The following is a 25,191-nucleotide window of genomic DNA, read 5'->3' on the forward strand; positions in this document are numbered from 1 at the left end:
CTCTTCTCAGGAAGACAGACATTTCTCTGTCTTCCCATTCCTGGTCCAGGGCCTTCCAGTAGAATCAGGTTTCGTTGTGGACAGGTCGGGGAGTTGCAGGATACCACTGTCCCCCACCTGATGTGTCCAGCTTGTGGACTCTGAGCCAGCCTGGGTCCCCTGAGGATGATCCAAAACCTGGCCAGTGACCTGGAGAAAGACCTTTCATCTTCAGGAGAAGTAGAGGGCCACAAAGCCATCTTTGCTGGGAGAACTCATGGCCAGGCATTTAAAGATACTCTCTCCTGTTGGGGGTGTCTGAGGAGACGAGCCTGGTTAGGCTAGCCCGGCTCCGGGTAGGTCTGAACTAAAGGTGATACTCTTCTCTGGGGTGGTGGGGGACAATCAGCAGTTTGTTTGTTTGTTTGTTTGTTTTTAAATGAGATGGGGTTTCACTGTGTTGCCTAGGCTTGTCTTGAACTCCTGGGCTGAAGCGATCCTCCCACCTTGGCCTCCCAAAGTGCTGGGATTACAGGTGTGAACCACCGTGCCCGGCCTGATCTGTCGGTTTTGAGAACCACAAGGGAAAGGAGAATTATGATTAACTGATGTCAAACTCAGTTCTCTTCAGTCCCGCTGCCACTCCACTGCTTCTCTTGCCTAGAATTTTCCAGCAGCTTCACTGGTCTGAAGCCTCCCATCTTGAGTTCACCTCCTGGTTACCTTCCGTGTGACCACCCGAGGGTCGTCTTTCTGAAACACAAATCTGACCAGTTTCACTTTGCTTCTGCCTGCCCCCTCCCCATGCATCTCCTTTTATTAATATAATCCTGTGGTGGGGGAATCGTTGCCCTCAAAGTCAAAGTCATAAGCATGCCTGCCCTGCCCTCCCTCTAGTTCTGCCTCCAGCTCTGCTTCCTGTGCTATTACTGTTTGTTTTTATTTTGTTTTATGTTTGTTTTTTAGAGACAGAGTCTCACTGTGTTGCCTAGGCTGGAGTGCAGTGGTGCAATCTTGGCTCACTGCAACCTCCGCCTCCGGGGTTCAAGCGATTCTTGTGCCCCAGCCTCCTGGGTATCTGGGATTACAGGCACGGGCCACCACACCCAGCTAGTTTTTGTATTTTTAGTAGAGACGGGGTTTTACCATGTTGGCCAGGTTGATCTCGAACTCCTGACCTCAAGTGATCTGCCTGCCTTGGCCTCCCAGAGTGCTGGGATTATAGATGTGAGCCACCGTGCCTGGCCCTGTGCTGTTTATTCTGCAGGAAGAGTAAACAGCTTGTAGTTCTCAAACACACCTTTTCGCCTTAGTACATTCTGTTCCCTGTTACCTGGAATACCCTTCCCTATCTTGTACACCTGGCCAGTTTCCATTCATGTTTGAAATCCTGCTCAGGTGTCCCCTCTTCTGAGAAGTCTTCCTTGACGCCCCCCACCCTGCAGTGTTAATATTGACCTCCCTCGAGTAACTTAAAACATACTTTCTTGTGCTGTGGGCACACGTACCACACTGTATCTGTATTATTATTATTATTATTTTTTTTATTTTTTGAGATGAAGTCTCGGTCTGTCGCCCAGGTTGGAGTGCAGTGGCGTGATCTCTGCCCATTGCAAGCTTTGTCTCCCAGGTTCACACCATCCTCCTGCCTCAGCCTCTGGAGTAGCTGGGACTACACACGCCCACCACCACACCCGGCTAATTTTTTGTGTTTTTAGTAGAGACGAGATTTCACCGTGTTAGCTAGGATGGTCTCGATCTCCTGACCTCGTGATCCACCCGCCTCGACCTCCCAAAGTGCTGGGATTACAGGTGTGAGCCACTGCGCCCGGCCTGTATCTGTATTATAATCATCTCTTCTGCAAGAACAAGGCCTGTCTCTTACTCTTCTTAATAGTCCTGGAGCTCAACACACAGTAACTGTTCAGTTATCATACGTCATTGCCCTACCCTAGTCCAAGCAGGATAACTTGTCCTGTGCATAATGGAGTCTGAAACTCACCTCACCTTAGGGATCAGTAACACAGAACACACGGTGGAAGAATTTCTATTTTTATTCACCTCTGTATAAAATCTTGACTCTTTACTTACCAGGATGCCAGAGTCACTGTAAGGCTGCTATTTGAAATTGTTTTTAAAAAGGGGGATGGAGGGACTTTTTTTTTTTTTTTTAAACTATTCTTATAGAATGTACCAGAACCCCAGGTTTGATTTTCAAAATCAAAACCTTTAACATGACCCAAAAAATAAAAAAGACAGGTGGAGCTGGTGTACCTCCCTGCCCTCAGTTTATCCTACAAGGTCTCTGGAGCCTGGATAGAATGGGGAGGAGGGGTGTTGGGGGAGCGGTGAATAGAAGCTGTTCCTCCCCAGCTCACTGCAGTCCTCCCTGGGTGGCCTCTGGAGTCCTGGCTCTCCCGTCCTCTTACTCTGCTGGTAGCCTTTTTCTCAGAATATCTGCTATTCCATTTCCACAATGATCTATTGTTATCTTCGCTTTTATTGCCCACCCTTCCCAATGGTTTCTTTTTTCTTTTATTTGTTGGGTAAGAAATAAAAAGGGTGTCCTTGGTTTGAAACCCTCCGAAACCCTCCCCAGCTACCATCCATCTGGTGGAGGAATATCAGACTACACTTTCCTACTAAACAAGGATTAATGATGCCCATTGTTAAGCACCTTGTGCATTTCTAGATATTCCAAGAGTTATTACGCTGTATGGTCATCACCTGTGTGCCCTTCAGCACTACCTGCCCACCCACTTCTACATGGTGTCTATTTGCCCATGCCTAGAACAGGGCAGATAATAGGTACGTAGGAAATGCCTGTTGACTGAATGAGGAATTTGGGAGGTGGTGTGTTACTGGCAATGACAAGGTTGGGGGTGTGACAATGCAACTGAGGAATGACATTGGTGGCATTCTTAAAATTCTCTTTTTCCCTCTCACCTTGACTCAGTCCAGCCGAAAGTCACATTGGCTGTTGCGGGAGCGTTTACACTGTGGAAATTGGCAAATGCTAGAAAGCAGGGCTTTTTGTTCCCCCATCCAGAGAACTGGTTGTTAAGCATTTGCCAATGAGCAGGAGTTGACTATTGGCTCATTTAAAGGTGAGGGGGGCAGAGCATAGAGAAACCATGCACCTGCTCAAGGAGACAGAAGTGGGGCTGGGCTGGAACTTGAACTGGGCTAACTTCGTGAAAGGAATTTCTGGTGGTGCCACTCTCCTGCTGACCACTGCTACTGCTTCAGTGTGTGGCACGAGATAGATGCTGAAGAGTGTTGGTCGAATGACTGAACAAGCACACAAATGACAGAGCTCTTTGAGGACGGGGTCATGTGTGCATCATCATCTTTTGGCAAGCATCTGTGCACTTCCCCTGACCAGGGGTTCAATGGCTTTCACAGATTCTCTAATTTAGCCCTCCCAGTAACTGTGTGGGGCCCTAATACTATTCTCATTGTATACGTAAGGAAGACTGAGGCTCTGAGTCCAAAATCAAAGCAAATGCCAGTAACATCTGTGATCTGGCTCAGGCCCATCCAAAGGACCAGCCTGGGCACCGCAGTTCTTATGCCACTCCCTGGTCTCTCCCACCTGAAGCTCAGCCCCTCCTGTACTGCTCCTGAGGACACTGGCCTTAGGGAGCAGGGCCCTGGGGCCTCACACCCCGGCACACACCCAGCATCTGAGAGCAGTGTTAGGCAATGGGTGGCAGCACTCCATGTTACAGTGCAAAGCCAAGCACAGGATTCCGGTGACCTCACCCTCAGAGGAAGGCGCCCCACCTCTAGCCAGGCGGCCCCGCCCTGCTGGAGCCCTCCGGGAGGCCAGAGCATTAAGGGTGTCCAGGGAAAAGGGAATTCCTTTAGCCATACACATACTTACGAGTTCAGGTTTGCAAATTGGACCTTCTACAGAAATTGTCCTTGGATGTGCATAGAATATTTTCCTCTTTTTAAAGCACCAAGGGATCTCAGGCAAGATCTTTTCTGTTCTTTCCCCTTTGTTTAGATAGTAAAGATGTGATTTCCTAACACACATCAGACATATTCCTGAGAGTTAAATGGGAAAGAAGATAATATTCAAGAGAACTCTAGGCAGGTGGTAGCATGGGCTTGAAGTCCCAGCTCTGCCACTCACTATCTCTGTGATCTTGGCCAAGATACTGTACCTTTCGGCACCTCAGTTTCTTTGTCTGTAAAGTGGGATCACAATGCCATCATCTTCCCTATACCACTAACTTCGCAGGGATGTTATGAGTGTCCAGTGAGAATGCTGAGTTCCTCTCCTCCACGGCCATTTTTCAATGTAGGTGTGAGTGACTTTGTTTGGTCCATATTGGACCAGCTCTGACTCAGAGTTAGAGTTTATGCCTTTCCTATGCAACCCCTGACTCTCAGAGCCTAGCACAGTGCCTGGCTAGGATAGATGGATGGGAGGCCGGGATAGATGGATGATTTAAGGAATGAATGGATACTCTTGCCAAAGGCTGTTACTACTAAAGGGAAAGTTCAGGATTGAGGATGCCCTGGAAGAGAGCCTTAGAAAATATTCAGTTGCCCTGGAATTCAAGGAGAGTACCTGATACTTGTATGTTATTTACAAAGCTTCCCCTCCTTCTGGTGCAGCTGGTAACTCAGAGGCCAGCATTTCCTTTAGGGAAAAAAAAAAAAAAAAAGGGCCAGGCGCGGTGGCTTATGTCTGTAATCTCAGCACTTTGGGAGGCCAAGGCAGACGGATCGCAAGGTCAGGAGATCGAGACCATCCTGGCCAACATGGTGAAACCTTGTCTCTACTAAAAAACAAAAATTAACTGAGCGTGGTGATGCATGCCTGCAATCCCAGCTACTCAGGAGGCTGAGGCAGGAGAATCGCTTGAACCAGGGAGTCAGAGGCTGCAGTGAGCCAAGATAGTGCCACTGCACTCCATCCTGGCGGCAGAGGGAGACTCCATCTCAGAAAAAAAAAAAAAAAGCAGCTTCAGGCTGCTTTGACCAAAGGCATGAGGACTGCAGGGCATCTTGGCCTGTCCCTGTAAGAACTGTATTGGGCTTGATCAGCCCTGTGGTGATCAGGACATTCTGCATCCACCTGTGCCACCTGGAGGAAGGATAGGGGGGTGAACTCAGAGCTGGCACCACCAGCAGTGGCTTAGGGGTAGGGTTGTCAGATTTAGCAAATAAAAATACAAGACACCCAGTTAATAGATAGACAATGAATGAGTCTAAGTATATCCCATGCAATATTTGGGATAGACTTATACTACAAAATGATGTATTGTTCATTGGAAATTTGGATTGGATGGAAAATTTGGATGTCCTGGATTTTATCTGGCCTCTCTGCTTATGGAGGGCAGCAACAAGAGACACTGCTGGCTCTGCTACCATGGGGTCAGTGAGAGGTTGGCCTTAGAGCTGCTTTGTTTTCTGGCTGGAAGAGCCAAACCAGATCCCCCTATTGACCCCATTCTCAGAGAGTAGCTTTCCTTGCCTGTGACGAGGACTGTCTGTCACCAGCAAGGAGGGAGGGAGCAAAGCTGAAGGGACAGTCCAGAGCCAGACGGTCTGGGTACTGTGGGCTCTGGTCCCTGTTTTCCTTCTCAGTTATGTGACCTTGGGCAAATGCAACCTCCGAACCTCACATTCCTCAGCAGGAAGGCAGGGTCATGGAATATCTTCCTGGAAGGGTAACTGGAAAGATTAGAGATAATGACATGGGTGGAGCTGGTACATGGCTTAGGCTGTCCTAAGAGGCCCTGAAATGGTAACTGTTATTAACAATTAATTGCAATTACTAATTGCTTGTGAATATAATCATTGTGGAAGCCAGGGGGAAGGAAGCCACTTGGCCTGCCTCTCAGCTCAGCTGGATGTGCTGGAGGGCCGTCTTCCAGAAGCCCTAGAGGAGGGTGTCAAGATCCTGGCAGGCTGGCAGTCCCTTCGCTGGGAGGATGAGGTGCCGACTCCAAGTCAGTCCCCTCCTCCTAGAGTTGGTTGAGAGGCTTAGAGTGGAGACACACAACTCTCTGTTGAAGACACTTGGCTCTGAGGAACGAAATCCTTGTGCCTCTCTCCACCGCTTCCCCTACCCCTAAGGCTCTCCTTGAACAAGGGCAGGCCCTGCCTGTTTGCGTGGGGAAATGAAGGAGTTTCTGGGATGGCTGGAGGGGCTGGGGGTGGAGATAGGAAGGGGCTAATGAAGGGAGTTTTGTCACTTTCTGTTTGCTTCATTCCATGACTCAAACACACCACCCAGCACCACCTGGAGGGGCTCTGAACTTCATTCCTCTCCCTCTGGGCACCCATGCTGCACCCCCTGCCCCTCCCTGCCCCCTCGCCATCCTGGCCCTGGTGTCTGGGGGAGGGAGGGGTCCTGGGCATTCCTCAGCAGCCTACCCCGTCGCCTGGAGACGGCTCCGTTTTCCCAGGCCCGGCCCCTTTTATCAGGGAGACAATGTGCACACAGTGAGGGCCTTGTGCGGCACCCAAGCCCCGAGCCCTTTGACTTGAGGAATTTTTCAAGTGCTGACCCCTCTCCGTGAGGTCTACACGCCGTCCAATCCAGCGGCCTGGTGCCTCTGCTGCTTCCTACCCTGCTCTTTTGGGGAGGAGGGGGGAACAGTGAAGAGTTGTTACCCCCATCCTAGTGGAGTCTTGGGGGAGAGCTTCACCCTCGGAAATAGGAGCTAGAAAATCTGGAGGAAATGTCTTTGAGCAGAAGAGAGTGTGGGGAGAAATCTGATGGGTGCTGTTTCTTCCTAAATTTCTCTCTTCTTGGCTGCCTTTCTAAAGAACTCTGCAGATGCTGTGGGGTCTTGAGGCTGGTACTGAGGGATCACCTTCTCTGGCCTTGTTTCTCCTATGTTAAACAGTGAGGATGGACTAAGAGCATGGCCCCCAAAAGACTTTCCATCACAATGACATTCAGATTCCCAGGCACCATCTACACCCTCTGTGTTGGATACAGTTCTTTGCACGAAAAAGAAATAGACTTTGGGACGGGCGTGGTGGCTCACGCCTGTAATCCCAACACTTTGGGAGGCCGAGGCGGGTGAATCACAAAGTCAGGAGTTCAAGACCAGCCTAGCCAACTGTGAAACTCCATCTCTACTAAAAATACACAAATTAGCAGGGCGTGGTGGCGGGACCCTGTAGTCCCAGCTACTTGGGAGGCTGAGGCAGGAGAATCACTTGAACCCAGGAGGTGGAAGTTGCAGTGAGCCGAGATTGCATCACTGCACTCCAGCCTGGGCAACAGAGCAAGACTCCATCTCAAAACAAAACAAAACAAACAAACAAAAGAGATTTATTGAAATGTATGGGGAAGCTCTCAGAAGCAAAGGAAAACAGGGAGACCTGAGTGTCAGAAAGATGGGGCCGCTGGGTCCCTGGATCCCTAGACCCCTCCACAGATGTAGGTGGCAGGAACAATCTTGGGATAAATCAGCTCCTGCTTGCTTTCATCCTTGTTTCTCTCTGTTCAAAAATCAAATTCCTGGGGAAGAACAAGCCCGGCTTGTTCCACTCTTTGCTCTGCGGGCACTTTGGGACAGTCGCACCAGGACTGCACAAAAAGAAGGCTTGCTTCCATCAATGTGAATGCAAATAGAGCTGCTGTTACCAGAAGAAGGCAGAATGGATACAGGACAGGCCACACTGAGATGTCCCCCTGCAATGATGGAATCAGAATATCTAGATTGGAGCTCAGGAGATGAACTTTCTTTTTTTTTCCCTAGATGGAGTCTCGCTCTGTCACCCAGGCTGGAGTGCAGTGGAGTGATGTCACCTCACTGCAACCACCACCTCCTAGGTTCAAACAATTCTCCTGTCTCAGCCTCCCCAGTAGCTGGGACTACAGATGCCCACCACTACACCTGGCTAATTTTTGTATTTTTAGTAGAGATGGGGTTCCACTGTATTGGTCAGGCTGGTCTTGAACTCCTGACCTCAGGTGATCCAACCGCCTTGGCCTCCCAAAGTGCTGGGATTACAGGCGTGAGCCACGATGCCTGTCTGAGATGAATTTTTTAAATGATGTAAAGGCAAGTTTAGAAACCCCCCAGCTAGAGGACTTGTTTCGTGAGACTCCCACCTGGTAGAACTGGAACGAATGGGGGAAAACAAAGAGGGAGACATATTTCAGCTCAATATACAGAAAATTCATCTAATTGACCAAGTCATCCAGAGACTGAGTGGGCTGCCGGGTGAGGCAATGAGCTCCCCATCACGTGCAGGTGTTCAGACACAGGTTGGCTACCCATTTGGGAAAAATAATGGGGCTTAGACCATGAAGGGGTCAGGCTGCAAGCCTTTAAAAAGGAAGCTCGGACTTGAAACCTTTTGTTTTCTCTCTGATGTCTTCTCTAGTCACTTCTCATGCCCTTGCCTTGGGCAAACTCTGAGGAGTTTCAGCATTTCACTTGTGAGTTGTGTTTTATCCTCCACAACCTGGCTTTCTGGCCCAGGCCCTCCAAGTGACCTTCTTTCCAAAGAGTCCCTCGGATGCACGAGTCTTCTTGAGCAATAGCTACTCCTGGGGTGGAGTTGATTTCTGCCTGAGTTACAGCCTTGCCCTGGGGGAGGCAGGGCTCTGGGCAGATGCCAGCCTCATTACAGAACGTCTAGGAAGCCCTGGGGCCTGTGGAGGCCTGCCTGGGACATGCATCTTCGACAGGAGAGAAGCCATCTGTGACGGCAGGAGAAGGGATGGTGCTTCATTTCCATTTTCCTGACTTCCTGCCCTGGGTTTGCAGGAGGGACAAGAGTGCGGGTTTCCTGAAGATTTGCGCTGAGCTAATTGCCATCTTCAGAATAGGCTTAGCGAAATTAGGGGTTGCCTGTGCAGCTGCTCAGAGGGGACAAATCAGTCTGTGAGTGAAGGGGCAGGTGGTAGGAAAAAGCACAGGCATAGAGAAATATTTCCCTGCTATAAGAAAAGCAGCAGCATAGGCTCTATGACAGATGATATCTGCCACTTGGCTTCGGCTGCAGAGATAACAGGGAGCACTGGGAACTGTGTTGGGCGTGAGAACTGATGCCTCCTCTGAGGCAGCAGCTGCAGGCCATGCAGCCAGTTTTTGCCATATGGGAATAAGGGCCTGGTGTTGTCGAGTTACTGATTTTCAAGAAAAGTCAGAGATACGAATTTTTATATGAATGTTCTATTATTATTATTATTATTATTACTATTATTGAGATGGAGTCTCACTGTCTTACCCAGGCTGGAGTGCAGTGGTGCAGGCTCGGCTCACTGCAACCTCTGCCTCCCGAGTTCAAGCTGTTCTCCTGCCTCAGCTTCCCCAGTAGTGTGCACCACAATGCCGGGCTAATTTTTTTTTTTTTTTTTTGAGGCGGAGTCTCACTCTCGCCCAGGCTGGAGTGCAGTGGCACTGTCTTGGCTCACTGCAACCTCCGCCTCCTGGGTTCAAGCAATTCTCCTGCCTCAGCCTCCTGAGTAGCTGGGACTACAGGCACACACCACCACGCCCGGCTAATATTTTTTGTATTTTTTTAGTAGAGACAGGGTTTCACTGTGTTGGCCAGGATGGTCTCAATCTCTTGACCTTGTGATCTGCCTGCCTTGGCCTCCCAAAGTGCTGGGATTACAGGCCTGAGCCACTGTGCCTGGCCATTTTTTTTTATATTTTTAGTAGAGATGGGGTTTCGCTATGTTGGCTAGGCTGGTCTCGAACTCCCAACCTCAAGTGATCCGCCCACCTCAGTCTCCCAAAGTACTGGGATTACAGGCGTGAGTCACCTTGCTAGCGAATATTCTATTTTAAAAGTAAAATTATACAATATAAGTGCAACAAAACAAGACTGTGGATTCTATGAGGTCTACTAGTTGGCAACTTCTGATAAAGAAGACAGGCGTCAGAGTAACTATTTGGTCTAGTTCCTCTTCTGGGACTATCTCCTGGCTAGACAGTAAAAACCAGGATGGCAAGGGGGCTGTTTTGTTCAGTGCAATTTCAAGGGCCTATCTAACACAGTGCTGAGAATATAGTATATCCTAGATGGATGGATATGTGGATGGGTGGGTGAATGTATGGATGGATGGGTGGATGGGTAGGTTGGGTGGATGGATGCATGGATGGATGAATATGTGGATGGATGGATGGATGGATGGATGGATGGATGGATGGATGGATGGATGGATGGATGGTTGGATGGATTCATGGATGGGTAGTTGGGTGGATGAATGGATAATAAATGCTCTTAGCCTCTCTTTTGGTGCTCTGCACTTTTCACCTTGACAGGCTCCACATTCCCTTGCCAAACAAGACACACAATATCCCCATGATCCCCTTATCTTCCTTATGCCATCAAAAACCCTTTTCTGGAATGATCAAATATTAGTCACTTGTACCTTGGTATGAATTACTTTTTAGTATATTACTTTTCCTGTGGGGATTTCCTCAGTTGGGCCCTTAGTAGATGCTCAATAAGTGTTTGCTGAAGGCATAATGTAGCCTTCCAAATGTTAACCCTTTCTGTGGTACGAAGACTGTGAACTTGCAGACATCTGTAGGAATGAGGGTCACATAGTGCTGTGTCTTTAGAGAGGAGAGGGGTAGAGACTGGGGGATGACATTCTAGCCTGTCCTCTGCAGTCACAGGGAGTGGGTGTTTGATGACTTTTTTTTTTTTTTTTTTTTTTTTAAGATGGAGTCTCACTCTGTCGCCCAGGCTGGAGTGCAATGGCTTGATCTTGGCTCACTGCAACCTCCGCCTCCCAGGTTCATGTGTTTTTCCTGCCTCAGCCTCCCGAGTAGCTGGGATTACAGGCTCATGCCACCATGCCTGGCTAATTTTTGTATTTTTAGTAGACACGGGGTTTCACCATGTTGGCCAGGCTGATCTTGAACTCCTGACCTCAGGTGATCCACCCACCTCGGCCTCCCAAAGTGCTGGGATTACAGGCATGAGCCACCTTGCCTGGCCCTGATGACTCTATTTACCCTAAAGGCCTATGCTGGAGGGGAAGGGAGCTCCCAGAGATTAGACAGGGAAGGTCTCCATCATGCTGAAAACCAAGTAGGATTTCATTTAGAGCAAGGCAGACGCTGCCATCTCTTCCTCTTTAAGGGAGAAAATGTCCTGTCATGTTCTCAGGGACATACCCAGCTAGTCTCGACCCTCCACCCATCATGTTGACGCACAGGAGGGAAAGAGGTGAACATTAGTTAAACACCTGCCATGTGTCAGGGGTATCATTCATGGGGTCCTTACAGCAGATGTAGTAATGTCCTTATTTTTACAGATAAGGAAACCAAGGTTCAGGAAGGTTGACACTGGCCTGAGGCAGCACTAGGAAATAAATAGCTGAATGGGACCTGGGCTTGTCTCCAAGGCGAGTTGTGCTCATGCACTTCCTTACCTGGGGAGATCAAGTTCTACCCCTGCAGCCCACCGGGGAACAGCTCACTTGCTAGCACATGCTTGGCAGGTTACAGAGGCCCTTAAATCTGTGTCTTCATATAATCCTGTTGACAACCCTGTGAATAGGTATTCTTATCCCCATCTACAGAAGAGGAAGCAGAAGCTGGTCCAAAATCAGGCGGCAGGTGCCAGAGCTGCCCACTCAAACCCAGGTCTTCTGCTCTGTGCCTGTTGTACATTAAAGGACATACCCAGGAACATTCATCTCTCTCTCGGGTGCCCCCAGGGTGTACCTACCTCCTTTGTCCTTGCCTGTGTGCTTTCAGCAGACACATACATCCAGATCCTGCTGCACTCACCTTTGCAGCCCTGGCAAAGACTAGGTACCAAACATTGGATGGATGGATGGACCGTGACCTCAGGAAAGTGACCCCTGACCTTCAGGCTGAGTTGGCTGCTTTTTCTGTGAGTTGAGAGTAATATTTGTGTGAATGCCCTGTGTGGTCATTTTCTATTTTTGTGTCTGTCCCGCCCATTAGGTAGTAAGCCCCCTGAGGCCAAGAGCTAGCTATGCTGTCTCTGCGCTTGTTTCCTTAAAGCCTGCACACTCTAGCACATAGTAGGTGGTCTATCTGTATATGTTCAGTGTCTTCGAAAGAAACTTTCTACCAACTGAAGTCCAATTTCCTCTGCACCCCACATCTTACCCTCAATCACATTGGTTGTGCATTTTATTCATAGTACTCTTCTCTTTATCTATTTATTTTTAAATTATTATTATTGTTATTATTATTGTTTGACACAGAGTCTCGCTCTGTTGCCAGACTGGAGTGCAGTGGCGAGATCTTGGCTCACTGCAACCTCTGCCACCTGGGTTCTAGTGATTCTCCTGCCTTAGCCTCCCAAGTAGCTGGGATTACAGACATGCACCACCACACCCTGCTAATTTGTGTATTTTTAGTAGAGATGGGGTTTCACCATGTTGGCCAGGATGATCTCGATCTCTTGACCTCGTGATCCGCCCACCTTGGCCTCCCAAAGTTTTGGGATTACAGGCATGAGCCACTGCTCCCAGCCTCAGTGTCTTTCAAAGAAGCCTTTTCTACCAACTGAAGTCCAATCTCCCCTGCACCCCACGTCTTATTCTCAATTCCATTGATTTTGCATTTTATTCATAGTACTCATTCTTTTTATCTGTTTATTTATTTATTTACTTTTGTCTTTTCAATGAGCATGTAAGCTCTCCAAGAACAAGGACTACATCTGCCACTGTATCTGCTGTATCTACTCCTATGTCTGGTGTGGTGCCTAGTCCACCTAAGGCTTAATAAGTAGTGATCGAATGAGGGAGTGAGTAAGTGATGTCAACTGTGATCAGATCCTTCCCACAAAAGTCTCCTTCTCTATTGTTCTCAAAGGTGAAAGGTGGCGATCATTTGTCACATCCTCTGACCCTGTTATGTCTCAGTCTTTTGCCTCCGCAGATCCCCATACAGGTGTAGGGAGTCTCATCACTCTTAGAGCATTCCTTCCCTTCCTGGTTCACTGGACCTTGCTAATTGCATGGAGGACTGAGAGGCTGCACCATCGTTTGGGGTGGGGGAGTCCCTCTATCTGGCAATGGGAAGGTGCCAGGAGGGTGAGCTGTTCTCAGGAGAAAATAATGGAGCTAGAATCATCAGATCTTGGGTCCCTCTGTGTTCCAAGGTCTTTCTTCTCCCACATCTCTGCCCATCCAGCCTGCCACGTGACTCTCCTGCTAACTGGCAAAGCCTGAATGTTTTGCCTTCAACCATTTTCTGCATGGCCCATTGACTGTCTCCCCTACTTCTGCCTGGGCCACAAATCAGCAACCGACGTGTTGCATCAGAAACATGAAAATCTTTCTCTATCTCCATCCCAGCCCCAGTGGGGGTGACCTGCGGAGAGACAGCTGTCCCTGGGACAGGACATTCCCAACCTCTCCTTCCTTGGAAGGTCCATCACCAAGCCCTGCCTGCGTTAACTCTACATACAGGATCAATTTATTGGGAAAAAAAGTCCTGTTTGAAGACAGATCCTGTTTGTATGAATTCCCCTTCTTCTGCCCCTGCTGCAGCCACAAAAGAGCACCATACCCATTCCTCATCAATCTGTCTTGTGCACACTTCCCGCCTCCCCCAACTAGGCATTTCCCATCCCAGGCAGCACCAGTTTTATAATTTTCTTCTTCCTGGGGCCTCAGATGTGGCAGTAAAATATGAGACCACCCACAGAGACAGAATCTTCGTGGAATCCAGAGCTCTCCCCACCTTCTTCCCCAGGCCAAGGACTTGATTGATTGGCTGAGGTATTCAGGGAGCCCGTTATGAGATTGAACATCCTAGGGTGTGAGGAGGAGGCAGCCGTGAGAGACAGAGCCCTTAGGCACAGCGGGTCCATCCATTTTGCCTAAGGTCAGACAGCCAGTCAATTACAGAGGCAGCAACCCCAGCCCCCAAAGGCATCTAGAATTCCAGACCATCCCTACCCTTCCCTCTGCCAGACAGAGCCGTTCAGAGGCGGCTCAAGCCTGAATGAGCCCCCGGCAAGGAGGCAGCAGTCTGTGTGGCCCATCAGGAGACAGACTTCTGACTTGCAGCCAGGCGGGGGGATGGACTCCCTGACCCTCAGCTTCAGCCCCAGTCCGTCTGCCAGGCCCTGCAGTAAACATTCCAGAGATGGGCAAAACAAATGTTTCTCCTGGGAAGGTGAGGTCTCATTAAGACCACAGCTGCTTGGGTGGTATTGGGGTAGTGCAAAGTGCTTCGGGTTCCAGATTAGAATCAAGTCGAGGAATGCTAGTTGCGCAGGTTGGCCTGGTACATGCCCCCACATCGCAGTGGCTGTAGATCTGTAAATGTATTACAATGGTGCACCAGTAGATGGCAGTCAAGTATCTCCAGGAAAGGCCGGCCTACAGACAGTATCTCCTTACCCGGTCAGGGAACATTTGTTAAGCCTGTGTGCTGTGCCCTAGTTCATTGTGCTGGATACTGGAGACAGTGAGCATGGAGACTCAGTTTCTGGTTTCCAGGAGCTCACAGACTAGATGTTTGGGGGCAGAGGGCAGATAGGTGATGTGTAATAACAACGTGGAGTGGTAAGGGCTGGAATGGTCGTAAGTGCAGCGTGCTGTAGGAACCAAGGGAGGACGCTCAGCCCAGCCAGGGAAGGGGGTGCTGTCAGGGAAAACTCAACAGAGTAGATATCACTCATGGGATCTTGGAACATGAGACAGAGACAGTCAAGAAAGCGCCAAGCAGAGGGGATGGCCTGTGCAGAGGCTCAGAGGCATGACAGCACAGGGAGTATTTAGAGAAGCGCAGGAAGCTGGATGTGACCATGAAATAGACAGCAAACCGGAGGGGAAGCAGACCCCCAGTCAGCAGGGTCCAGATCATGAAGGACGCCAGGGCTCTGGACTGGATCCAAAAAATCTGAAAGACCACTTAGTGTCTCCAGGAAAGGCTGGAAATTCTTCCCTCTAGGATTTGGGTACCCAGATCACTCGTGTGACTTTGAGCAGAGACTTCTCCATCTGGAACATATGGGGAGTGATCCCAGTCCTACCACCCCTCAGGGTTGGCATGAGGGTCAAATAGGAGGAAGGATGTGAAGGGGCTGGCTGTCCTTATAGACCAAGGCCACCTCTTTGTCCCCATCACCAGCCATCACTCTTTGCACCTATGAGACAGATCAAGGTGAGTCATAATTCTGCTTTGTAACCCCCAAGAGGATCAGATTGTTTTATTTGTGGGTCCCCGCCATGCAGCACCCACTAGGTACAGGGTAAACACTGGATAGCTCTTTGCTCTTGTGCATTGTTTCAGGCCGTGGGCTATACACTTTGGAGCTTATTATGTGCCAGGGACTATTCTCAGTGCTTTGTATGTCTTGTTTCATTTAATCCTCATAACAACCCTCAGAGGTGGCTGCTGCTATTATCCTCATTTCCTAGGTGTGGAAAGTAAGGCATTCAGAGGTTGGCTTACCCAAGCTTGCACAAGCGAGTGGAGGAGTTGGGGGTCCTATCCAGGCTGTCTGCCCTGAAGCCACTGCACTTTACTGCCTTGTTGCATAGAGGATTATGTGAGTTTCTCACCACACTCTTCCCTGGTAGTTACTATCACCACTTGACAAATGAGGAAACTGAGACCCAGAGGGCTAAGTGTCTTGTCTTAGAACACATGGTGGATGAGTAGTAGAGCTGAGATTTTGCCCAAGCCTGTGTGATTGCAAATCCATGTTGTTGTTTTTTTTTTTTTTCAGTATGCCGGTGATTGTAATCATAGGTTACCATTCCCGGTCCCAGGCCCACCAAATACTTCTTTTAAATTTGGAACTTGGATTTAAAAGCTAATGACTTGTTTAAATCCACAAAGGACACCTACCTTGGATCCTGCTCTGGTCTTTATTAGCCACACCTCTTTTGACAGGCAGAGGAGTTAGGACTGAGGGGATATTCCCACCAAGACCCTGCAAATTGCACTCTTAAGCCATGCCCTGGGTACCCAAACTCTAGAATTCCCTCCTCAAAGGGACCTTAACGCAACTTCAGGGCCTATATAGGCCAATTTCTTGGTCCATCTTCCAAGAGGTGGCCAAAGGACAACCATTTGGGGAGGGGAAGGGAGTAGATGAAGCTTAGCCACGTGGTCTGGGTCATCCACATACCCGCACCAGGAGCCTCAGTGATGCAGGACAGAGGAGAGTGGGTGGGGAATTAAGGAGGATCTTGGGTGAGGTCTGAGAACCAAGAGCTGGCAATCCTCATGCTACCCTGTGCTGGGTAGAGCGCAAAGAATTCTCAGAAGTCTACATTCTGAATCTTTAAGGTCATTATGAAGTTGTGTCTGCCAAGGAAGGGAGACAGACGTCTTTTTTTTCTTTTTCTGTTCTTTCTTTTTTTTTTTTTTGAGGCGGAGTTTCACTCTTGTCGCCCAGGTTGGAGTACAATGGCACAGTCTCGGCTCACTGCAACCTCTGCCTCGCGGGTTCAAGCGATTCTCCTGCCTCAGCCTCCCAAGTGGCTGGAATTACAGGCGCCTACCACCACGCCTGGCCAATTTTTTGTATTTTTAGTAAAGATGGGGTTTCACTATGTTGGCCAGGCTAGACTCAAACTCCTGGTCTCGTGATCCACCTGCCTCGGCCTTCCAAAGTGCTGGGATTACAGGCATGAGCCACCATGCCTGGTGGACAGATATCTTTTATTTAAATGTTTGCTGGCTTGATTTTGTCAATTTTAAATATTAGACGTATGACACACAGGTTTCCATTTGTCACTTTGCCCCAGGCGCTGTAAATACTAGACATGGGCCTGTCCTTGTGTCTGGAATTTGCCGATACCACCTTTAAGGATTCATGCTGAAATTCACAAACTATATGAAAAGATTCTCTTTGCATGAGGCTGTCCACACAGGCATTTATTTGAAGACCATTGCTGAGAGAAAAAAATCAAAATCTTGCTTTCGAGTCACACTAATAGTTCCTTTCCTACTAAAGTACTGCCTAGTTGATATCTAAGCCCATCAGGATGTAAGAAAAAGTGGTGCTAATATCAGAACTGTCAGCCAGTCTTGGGAAGAGATTAACTTCACCAGCATCAGCTAAGAGTAGGTAGAGAGACTTTGGAAGCAGACAGACTGAAGCTATTAGTAAATTCGCAAAAAGGATTCTTTCACAAATGGAAGGCTGAAAAAAATGGGTGATGACACCCATCTTCCAAGGAAAAGAATAGGAGACTAAGAAGGTTGTTTAATGCTTAAAAAACTTATCCATTAGAAATCAATCTTGTGGCTGCACCCAGCCGATGGGAGAGTTGGGGTGCACATTTTTATATACCAATCTGTCAACTCTCTTACTGTGGAAAAAGGGGAGAATGAGTATTAGGAAGCAAAGAGCTGTCTCTGTCCCAAAGAAGTTTATGGAAATGCTTAACACAATGCCCAGTTCACAGCAAGTCACCAAGAACTATTAGTGTCATCATACCAATAATCAGAAAGAGAAAATGGAAATTTTGTTACTTTTTGTGAGACGATATCCAAACCCATAAAGACCCCAATTTTCACTGCTATTTTTCAGAGGTGAGCAAAAGCACAGATACGGAATTAGAAGTCCTGGGTTCAAATCCCTTAGGCAAAGTGTTTAGTCTCTCTGGGTTTCAGTTTCTTCATCTGTAAGTTGGAAATAATGATATCTACTTCGTGGTGGTGGTTGTGAGCACTGATGAGAAAGGATGTACGTTAAACTCTATAGCAGAATTTCTGGCTTGATAGAGTTGATACTCAACAAGTGTTTTTTCATCATTCTCTTCACTCATGTATTCATCTAACAAATATTAGTCAAGCTCCTACTATGTGTTAAGCACTCTAGTAGGTGTTAGGAAGAAAATGATGAATATGATAGGTTGTTTCTGACCTCAAGGAGCTGTGTTATAGTTTAGTGGTACACAGGCATTAAACCCAGCTATGAATTATAATTAATTGTCATTGTAATAAATAGTATGAAAACAATACGAAGAGACTCTCAGTAGAGAGATGAATCATAGGTCAGGATTAGGGTGCTTATGGAGAAAAATGACCAGGCAAATGAATTTGAGAAATAATTAAAATGTAGAATCAGTGAGTACAGGGATGATGTCTAAGCAATGGGTAGATAGGGATATCATGTATTGATGATGGAGAAGATGGAGGCAGGGATGTAGAAGAAAGTCCATGGAAGGAAAGAGGGAAGGAAGGAAGGAAGGAAGGAAGGAAGGAAGAAAGGATACATGGATGGACGAATGGACAGAGGGAAGGAAGGAAGGAAGGAAGGAAGGAAGAAAGGATACATGGATGGACGAATGGACAGATGGATGAATGGATGGATGGCAGATGGACAAAGGAATGAATGAGGACTGCTTTATTAGACACATAGAAAAATAGAGAAATGGGTGAGAGTGGATAGATCAATAATAAGTCTTTGGTGGAGTATATGGGGTATATAGGTAAAACTCAATAAAACAATACTGCATTATTTATGTAGGATTCTCTTTTTTGGATAGTTAGAAGATTTGGATATGGATAATGGGCATCACTAAAACATTGATTTTTGTTAAGAGTTAAAATGCCATAACATTTTTAATGTTAAAAGAACACAAAAATATATACTTGAGAATGAAACTGGATCGAACAAAACTGTATTTTCTAAAGACTTTAAATTACACACTTTCTAGCAACCATCATTCTTTTATACATTCAACATATTTCTGAAGACTAAATTGGAGGGTTGGAGGATACCAAGGTAAACCATTTGTGGTTTTGCCTTCAAAGGGTAGGGGACACAGGATTAACATATATGTGAAGATAACATGATGAGAATCATGAATTTAAGATAAATATGGATAAAACATTATAAACATCCTTTCGTTCTTTTAAAATCAATACACAATAATTTGCATATTTATGGGGTACCTATTGGTGTTGTGATACATGTAATGTATAATGATTAGATTAAGATAGTTAGCATAGCCATCATTTCAAACCTTTTTATGTGGGATCCTTTTTCTTATTTAATCCTCAAAGTAACCCTTAGAAATATGTAGCACAATTTTTATTACTATTATTATTGTTTGAGACTGAGTTTCGCTCTTGTTGCCCAGCTGGAGTGCAGTGGCGTGATCTCAGCTCACCGCAACCTCTGCCTCCTGGGTTCAAGCAATTCTCCTGCCTCAGCCTCCAGAGTAGCTGGAATTACAGGCATGCGCCACTACCCCTGGCTAATTTTGTATTTTTAGTAGAGCTGGGGTGTCTCCATATTGGTTGGGCTGGTCTTGAACTCCTGACCTCAGGTGGTCCACCTGCCTCAGCCTCCCAAAGTGCTGGGATTACAGGTGTGAGCTACAGCGCCTGGCCTGTAGCACAATTATTAATATCATTCTTTTACAGATGCTAAAACTGCGATGCAGGGAGGTCAAGTGACGTGACAGAACCAGAACTTGAGCCTCCAGTCTTCTCATCCACCCTCTCCCCTCTACCACACACCACCTATAAAGAATGAGAAAATCGGCCAGGCATGGTGGCTCACGCCTATAATCTCCGCACTTTGGGAGGCCGAGGTGGGTGGATTGCCTGAGGTCAGGAGTTCGAGACCAGCCTGACCGACATGGTGAAACCTCATCTCTACTAAAAATACAAAAATTAGCTGAGTGCGATGGCGAGCACCTGTAATCCCAGCTATTTGGGAGGCTGAGGCAGGAAATTTGCTTGAACCTGGGAGGCGGAAGTTGCAGTGAGCCGAGACTGGGCCATTGTATTCTAGCGTAGGCAACAAGAGTGAAACTCCATCTCAAAAAAAAAAAAAAAAAAAGACTGAGAAAATCAGCAGTGAAGGTAGGAGGAGACAGTAGGATGGCCGAGGATGTGTCTCAATATGCACCTCTGGGGTAAGGCCTGTGGGAGAAGGGAGAAAAGAGTAAAACAGCCTGCATCCTTACTCAGCTGATTTCTTCCCCTTTACAGGTCAAAATATTTCCATGGGAAGAAGGTGAATGGAGAGATTGAGATCCGAGTGGAGCAGGTAGGTGGGAGCTTGTCTTTAGCAGTGTCGTCTGACCTTTTCTGCAGCTGGGACTGTTCTTACACGCAATCTTGGTCCCCATCTTATGTGGTCATAATGAGCTAAGATTACCAGAAAAGTCCAAGCTTATACCTGGGAGTCTCATTAAATTTCAGAATTATTTGGGCCAGTGGTTTTCAACCTTTTATGTTTTAGCAGAGACCCTTTCTTCAAGGGAAATGTCAAATAGGAACTCATTCTACAAAAGAGAGACACGTAGAGCTGCTTTGATGGAAATAGGCAGGTGGAGCCCAACGTCTGTCTGTTCCATACTGCTCCTTTTGGCCCCTGGGGCATCTCCTTGCAGCCACCTGGGCTAGAGAGCATGGTTTAGGAACATAATGAAGCGCCTTGAATCCTGTCTCTCTCATTTTCTAGATTTTGGGCAGGTGACTTAATCTCTGTCTGCCTCAATTTCCTTGTATCATTGTGGGGATTAAATTATTTAAAACCTCAGAAGGGATCAGAACCGCAAATACTATCTCTTGCTATTGCTATTAATATCAATATCCAAGTCCCTTATTTTATGTGGAAAGAGACACGGATTTGTTTAGGGCTGTGTAGGGAGGCAGTGGCAGAATCAGGAGTAGAAGGTGTGGTTCCTGGCTCCAGATCAAAGCTTTCTCCTATTCGTTCAGCGAGGAGCTCCTCTTTGTCAAACACTGTGCTCAGCCTTAGGAGAGCACATCTGAGCCTGGGCTCTGGAGCCATACTCCAGATTTGAATCCCAACACCACCCGCTACTAACCTTGTGACTTATGCTCTCTCCAGCTCAATTTCTTCATCTGTCCAACTGGGGCAATAATAGCATCAGCCTGCGTTCATAGGGGGCTGTGAGTATCAAACGAGTTAGTCTGTGAAAAGTGCTCAGAACAGTACCTGGCACATACTGAGCACTTAGTAAATGTTACCCATTTATCATCAGCATCATTATTCGTTATCCTCCTCCTACTCCTCCTCCTCATCAAAGGCAAACAGTAACTAACATAGACAAGGTCCTTGCTGTAAAAATGATTTCAAAATACAATTTTTAAAATAGGGGAGTATGACTGTTCTTCTCCCTGCACTTTTTGAGCTTAGTGTGTCAGAGAAACAGAAAGGTCTCCTAAGCATCAAACTGAGTTGGTTTAATATTAAAACACCTACACTTTGAATTTCAGTTTGATTCTGTGGCTTTCAAGTCAACCCAATGTCTCCTGGTTTTCCTTCCATGGCAGAGAACAGGTTATTTTTGTTCATTTTGCAAATATTTGTCAAGAGTCTACTATGCTAGCTAGCTAATATGTGGAGAACGAGTATATAGAAGAAGAGGCCCAGTCTCCAAATGCCTGTGGTCTAGGAGGAGAGGTGAGCTAAGTCTTTTTTCTTTTTCTTTTTCTTTCTTTCTTTTTTTTTTTTTGAGGTGGAGTCTCACTCTGTTGCCTAGGCTGGAGTGCAGTGGCGTGAAATGCAACCTCTGCCTCCCGAGTTCAAGCTATTCTTCTGCCTCAGCCTCCTGAGTAGCTGGGACTACAAGCATGTGCCACCATGCCTGGCTAATTTTTTCTTTATTTTTTTATTTTTAGTACAGATGGAGTTTCACCATGTTGGTCAGGCTAGTCTCGAACTCCTGACCTCAAATGATCTGCCTGCCTTGGCCTCCCAAAGTTCTGGGATTACAGGCATGAGCCACCGCACCTGGCCTACAGAACAATAACATTGATGATGGTAGCAAACTTGTATTGAACGTTTACTATTTGCTAGATGCCATATTAAGTGTTTTCCATGCAATAACTCATTCAATCCACACAATTTGCCTGTTGCTGAGGAAACTTGGGCTCAGAGAGCTTAATAAATTGCCCAGGCAGGTCACACAGCTAGTAAGAATGCAGTGAAGCTGGGGTTTGAACTTACAGGTAGAAACCAGGGATGAGAGGTCCAAATTTAGCGCTCCCAGCAGCAGAGGTCACAGTCAACTGAAAGACTCAGATGTGGCCTCGAGGAGGGAGTGGTGTTTGAAATAGATCAAAGGATGGATAGGATGTCAACAAGTGGAGATGGTGGCATGAAGAGTGTGTGAATGGAGGAGGCAGTGTGAGCAAAGATAAGGAGACCAGAAGTACAGGGTATGGAGTGACGGAGTGCGGTGTGGTTCTCCAAAACAGGACACATCATCTTCCCCTGCACCCACCCTACTCCTCCCTAATTCTCTCTCTCAGTAAAGAGTGTGACCATCTACCTTCCACTTTTACCAGAAACCTGCTCCGGCTCCCGAATGTGTCCCTCTCCCTGTACCACTGCACCCATTCAATGACTGGATCCTGCTGACTCCACATCTCATATTTCCTAGTCCCTGCACTTCTCCCTTCATCCCCATCACCTAGATCCTTGGCTGGACCACCCTCAACTCTTGTCCAGTCTTCCTCATCAACAGCCTCACAACTTCATGTTTTCAACCCATCTCCAATGTATTCTTCATACCAAAGCTAGAGTGATCTTCCTCAAAAAGCAGATTAGATCCTTTGAAGTGTTAGCTTTACAATCCTTTCCTCAAAGACTCCTTCTCTGAGCCTTTTCCAGATTTATATCAGGTAACCTGGTTATTCCCTTTCATAGCTCCTCAACTTTTCCTTCCTGGCCCTTATCTGAGTTTTTAGCCATACATTTTGAGTGGCATGATTTGCCTGAGGGTAGAGACCATGACTGTCTGGATCTCACCCTAAGTAGCACTGGGCCTGGCACAAAAGAGAATTGTAGGAAATATTTGCAGAATGAATAACTGATAGATTCTACAGATTCCAGGCTGCTTGTGAGTTTCCAAGGGCGATAAGTCACCATTCACCGCTTCTTTTTTTGACAGTCGCACCCCGTCGCCAGGCTGGAGTGCAGTGGCGCAGTCTCGGCTCACTGCAACCTCTGCCTCCCGAGTTCAAGCGATTCTCCTGCCTCAGCCTCTCAAGTAGCTGGGACTACAAGCATCCCCCACCACACCCAGATAATTTTTGTATTTTTGGTAGAGATGGGGTTTCACCATGTTGACCAGGATGGTCTCAATCTCTTGACCTCGTGATCCGCCAGCCTTGGCCTCCCAAAGTGCTAGGATTACAGGCCACTGTGCCCAGCCACCACTTGTTAATCTCCCCTCAAAACTCTGGGTTTTCCATAAGCCATCTGGTAAATACTTGGTTGCCAGCTGAGCTCACCCTGCCTCATCCCATTTGTGGAAACCCCAGGGACATGTTTTAATTTTCCACTTTTATCTCAGCAATGCCATTGGCCCAACTTGTAGGTACAAAATCTATGAGCAGGACCATCAGGGAATTGCCCTAAGAATAACTCACCCCGGGGATCTGGGGCCCCTCGGCCCGTCTATGAGGTCTACAATCATACTGAAAAGTCTTGGCTAATTTAGAGTCATTCTGATTTCCAGCCATGCCCCTCTGTGAAAGCCAAAAGGTGAATTAGCCAGGAAACCAATTAGCAGGTCATTTGGGCATTTTTCCCCAGAAGACATACCTTTCCAAATCCATCTTGGAATCAGAATCACTTGTCTTTGCCCATCTGTATCAATGGGCGGGACACACAAGTAACCCCCCCAGGAATCTCACATGCATCCTTTAGCACTTGGGAAAAGTCTCAGGACGGAAGCCACTGTTTAGTCTGAGCTGGCCTCACATTTTGGGATCCTGTCTCCCAACCAAGGGCCAAATTAACCAGATAATTGCACTGTCTGGGTTTTGCTGGACAGAGCGAATGAGTTAGTTGTGGTTGGCCTAGAGGAAGCCTCCACCCATTCTCTCCATCCTCTTCCCCCACCCCGCCTCTGAGTCTAAAAACTGCTTGCCTCAACTTTTACAGAGCCAGGAATCAAGAAACCCTGGGGAGGCCCGTGGGGCAGATAGCATCATTTTGCATTCTGTTACCCAGAATGCCCTACTGGCTCTGCAGGGCCCTCACAGCAGTATCCTAGTAGGGTCTGAGAGGATCAGGCCAGGATGGTTGGCATGTCAAACTCTCCTCTGTTTATATTTGAAGTAAAGGGTCTTTTTCTCCACAGGCACAAGTCACCCCTCTGTGGGACCAAGCAATGAGGTTGATGAATGGATTAATATTAAGTAGACTCACAGTTCTGGGACATCAGTGGGCTAGGACTTGCTAGGGTAGAACCTCAGTCTCTGATTTTTAAGAGAAGACTGAAATCACCACCGCTAGTCTTTCCTCCGTGTTAATGGAGGTACCCAGGCAGAAAGAACACTAATGCCTTGCTCTAGCAGGCGGAGAAAAAGGCAAGAGAAGGGTTTATACCTGCCCTTGAGCAACTCCCAGCCCGATGAAGGAAGCCAGATGACCCATGGATTTACGTATGAATACTAGTTGCTCCTTTGAGTACTGTCCTTGTGTAATACTGGGTTGGGTTGGGGTTAGGAAGCTGTCCAGGGGAGGCTGCTGTTGGGAGACTGTTCATCTTCTGCCCTTTATATATTTAACATCAATGTCTTCTGAATGGAAAGGTGAGATATTCCCCTTAAAATATTTTAAACACTGCAGACCCCGTATTTATATTTTTTTATATGCACTTCAGCCTTCAACCCACAATTCTTTCTGGGACAACATTTCTTAGAATGGACCTTAGCTGTAGATACTGACCATAAAGACCTATATTTCAAGAAACAGTTGTCAACAAGATAGAGAAGTGGAGGTTGGATGTTAATTCAGTTTGGTGGTTTGGTAACAGGTTGAATATCATCCTCGTTAGGAAATGATTACTTGATAGAAATAAATACACCTTGGGAGAAATCTAATGGCTTGCCAAAAGGCTTTGTACTTGGCTTTGTTCTCCTTCTTACTAGTGACTTATGAAATTATATATGCTAATGACTTTTAACTAGACGGGAGAGAGAATACGCAGGATTAAATTTGATGTGATCAAATTGAATAGGAATACAATACAAAGTTGAGTAGGTGGCGGCAATTCCTGCAGCCTCAGTGAGAGTGCAGGAGAGTGCGGGTTCGGCTGGTTACAGTAGCTCACACCTGTAATCCCGGCACTTTGGGAGGCCCGGGCAGGACTGCTTCAGCCCAGGAGGAGTTCATGACCAGCCTAGGTAACATTGTGAGACTCTGTCTCTACAAAACTAAAAAAAGATGACTGATGACCTCAAGCTGATGGGCTGAGTTCAAAAACTCAGCTGTGAAGGAGCAAGATTAGGGATTTTTTTTTTTTTTTTTTTT

General features: G+C 47.2%; 1 protein-coding gene across 1 annotated transcript in view; it reads left to right on the forward strand.

Moving 5' to 3' along the window:
* Positions 1-25,191, forward strand: part of SYN3 (synapsin III) — a 613,179-nt gene that overhangs the window by 91,514 nt on the left and 496,474 nt on the right. Inside the window, exon 3 of the mRNA XM_011978990.1 lies at positions 19,884-19,941. Coding sequence (XP_011834380.1) covers positions 19,884-19,941 — 58 coding nt within the window. The remainder of the gene's footprint in view (positions 1-19,883; positions 19,942-25,191) is intronic.

This window comes from Mandrillus leucophaeus, unplaced genomic scaffold, assembly GCF_000951045.1.
Source record: "Mandrillus leucophaeus isolate KB7577 unplaced genomic scaffold, Mleu.le_1.0 Scaffold2, whole genome shotgun sequence".
In the NCBI taxonomy this organism is placed as follows: domain Eukaryota; kingdom Metazoa; phylum Chordata; class Mammalia; order Primates; family Cercopithecidae; genus Mandrillus; species Mandrillus leucophaeus.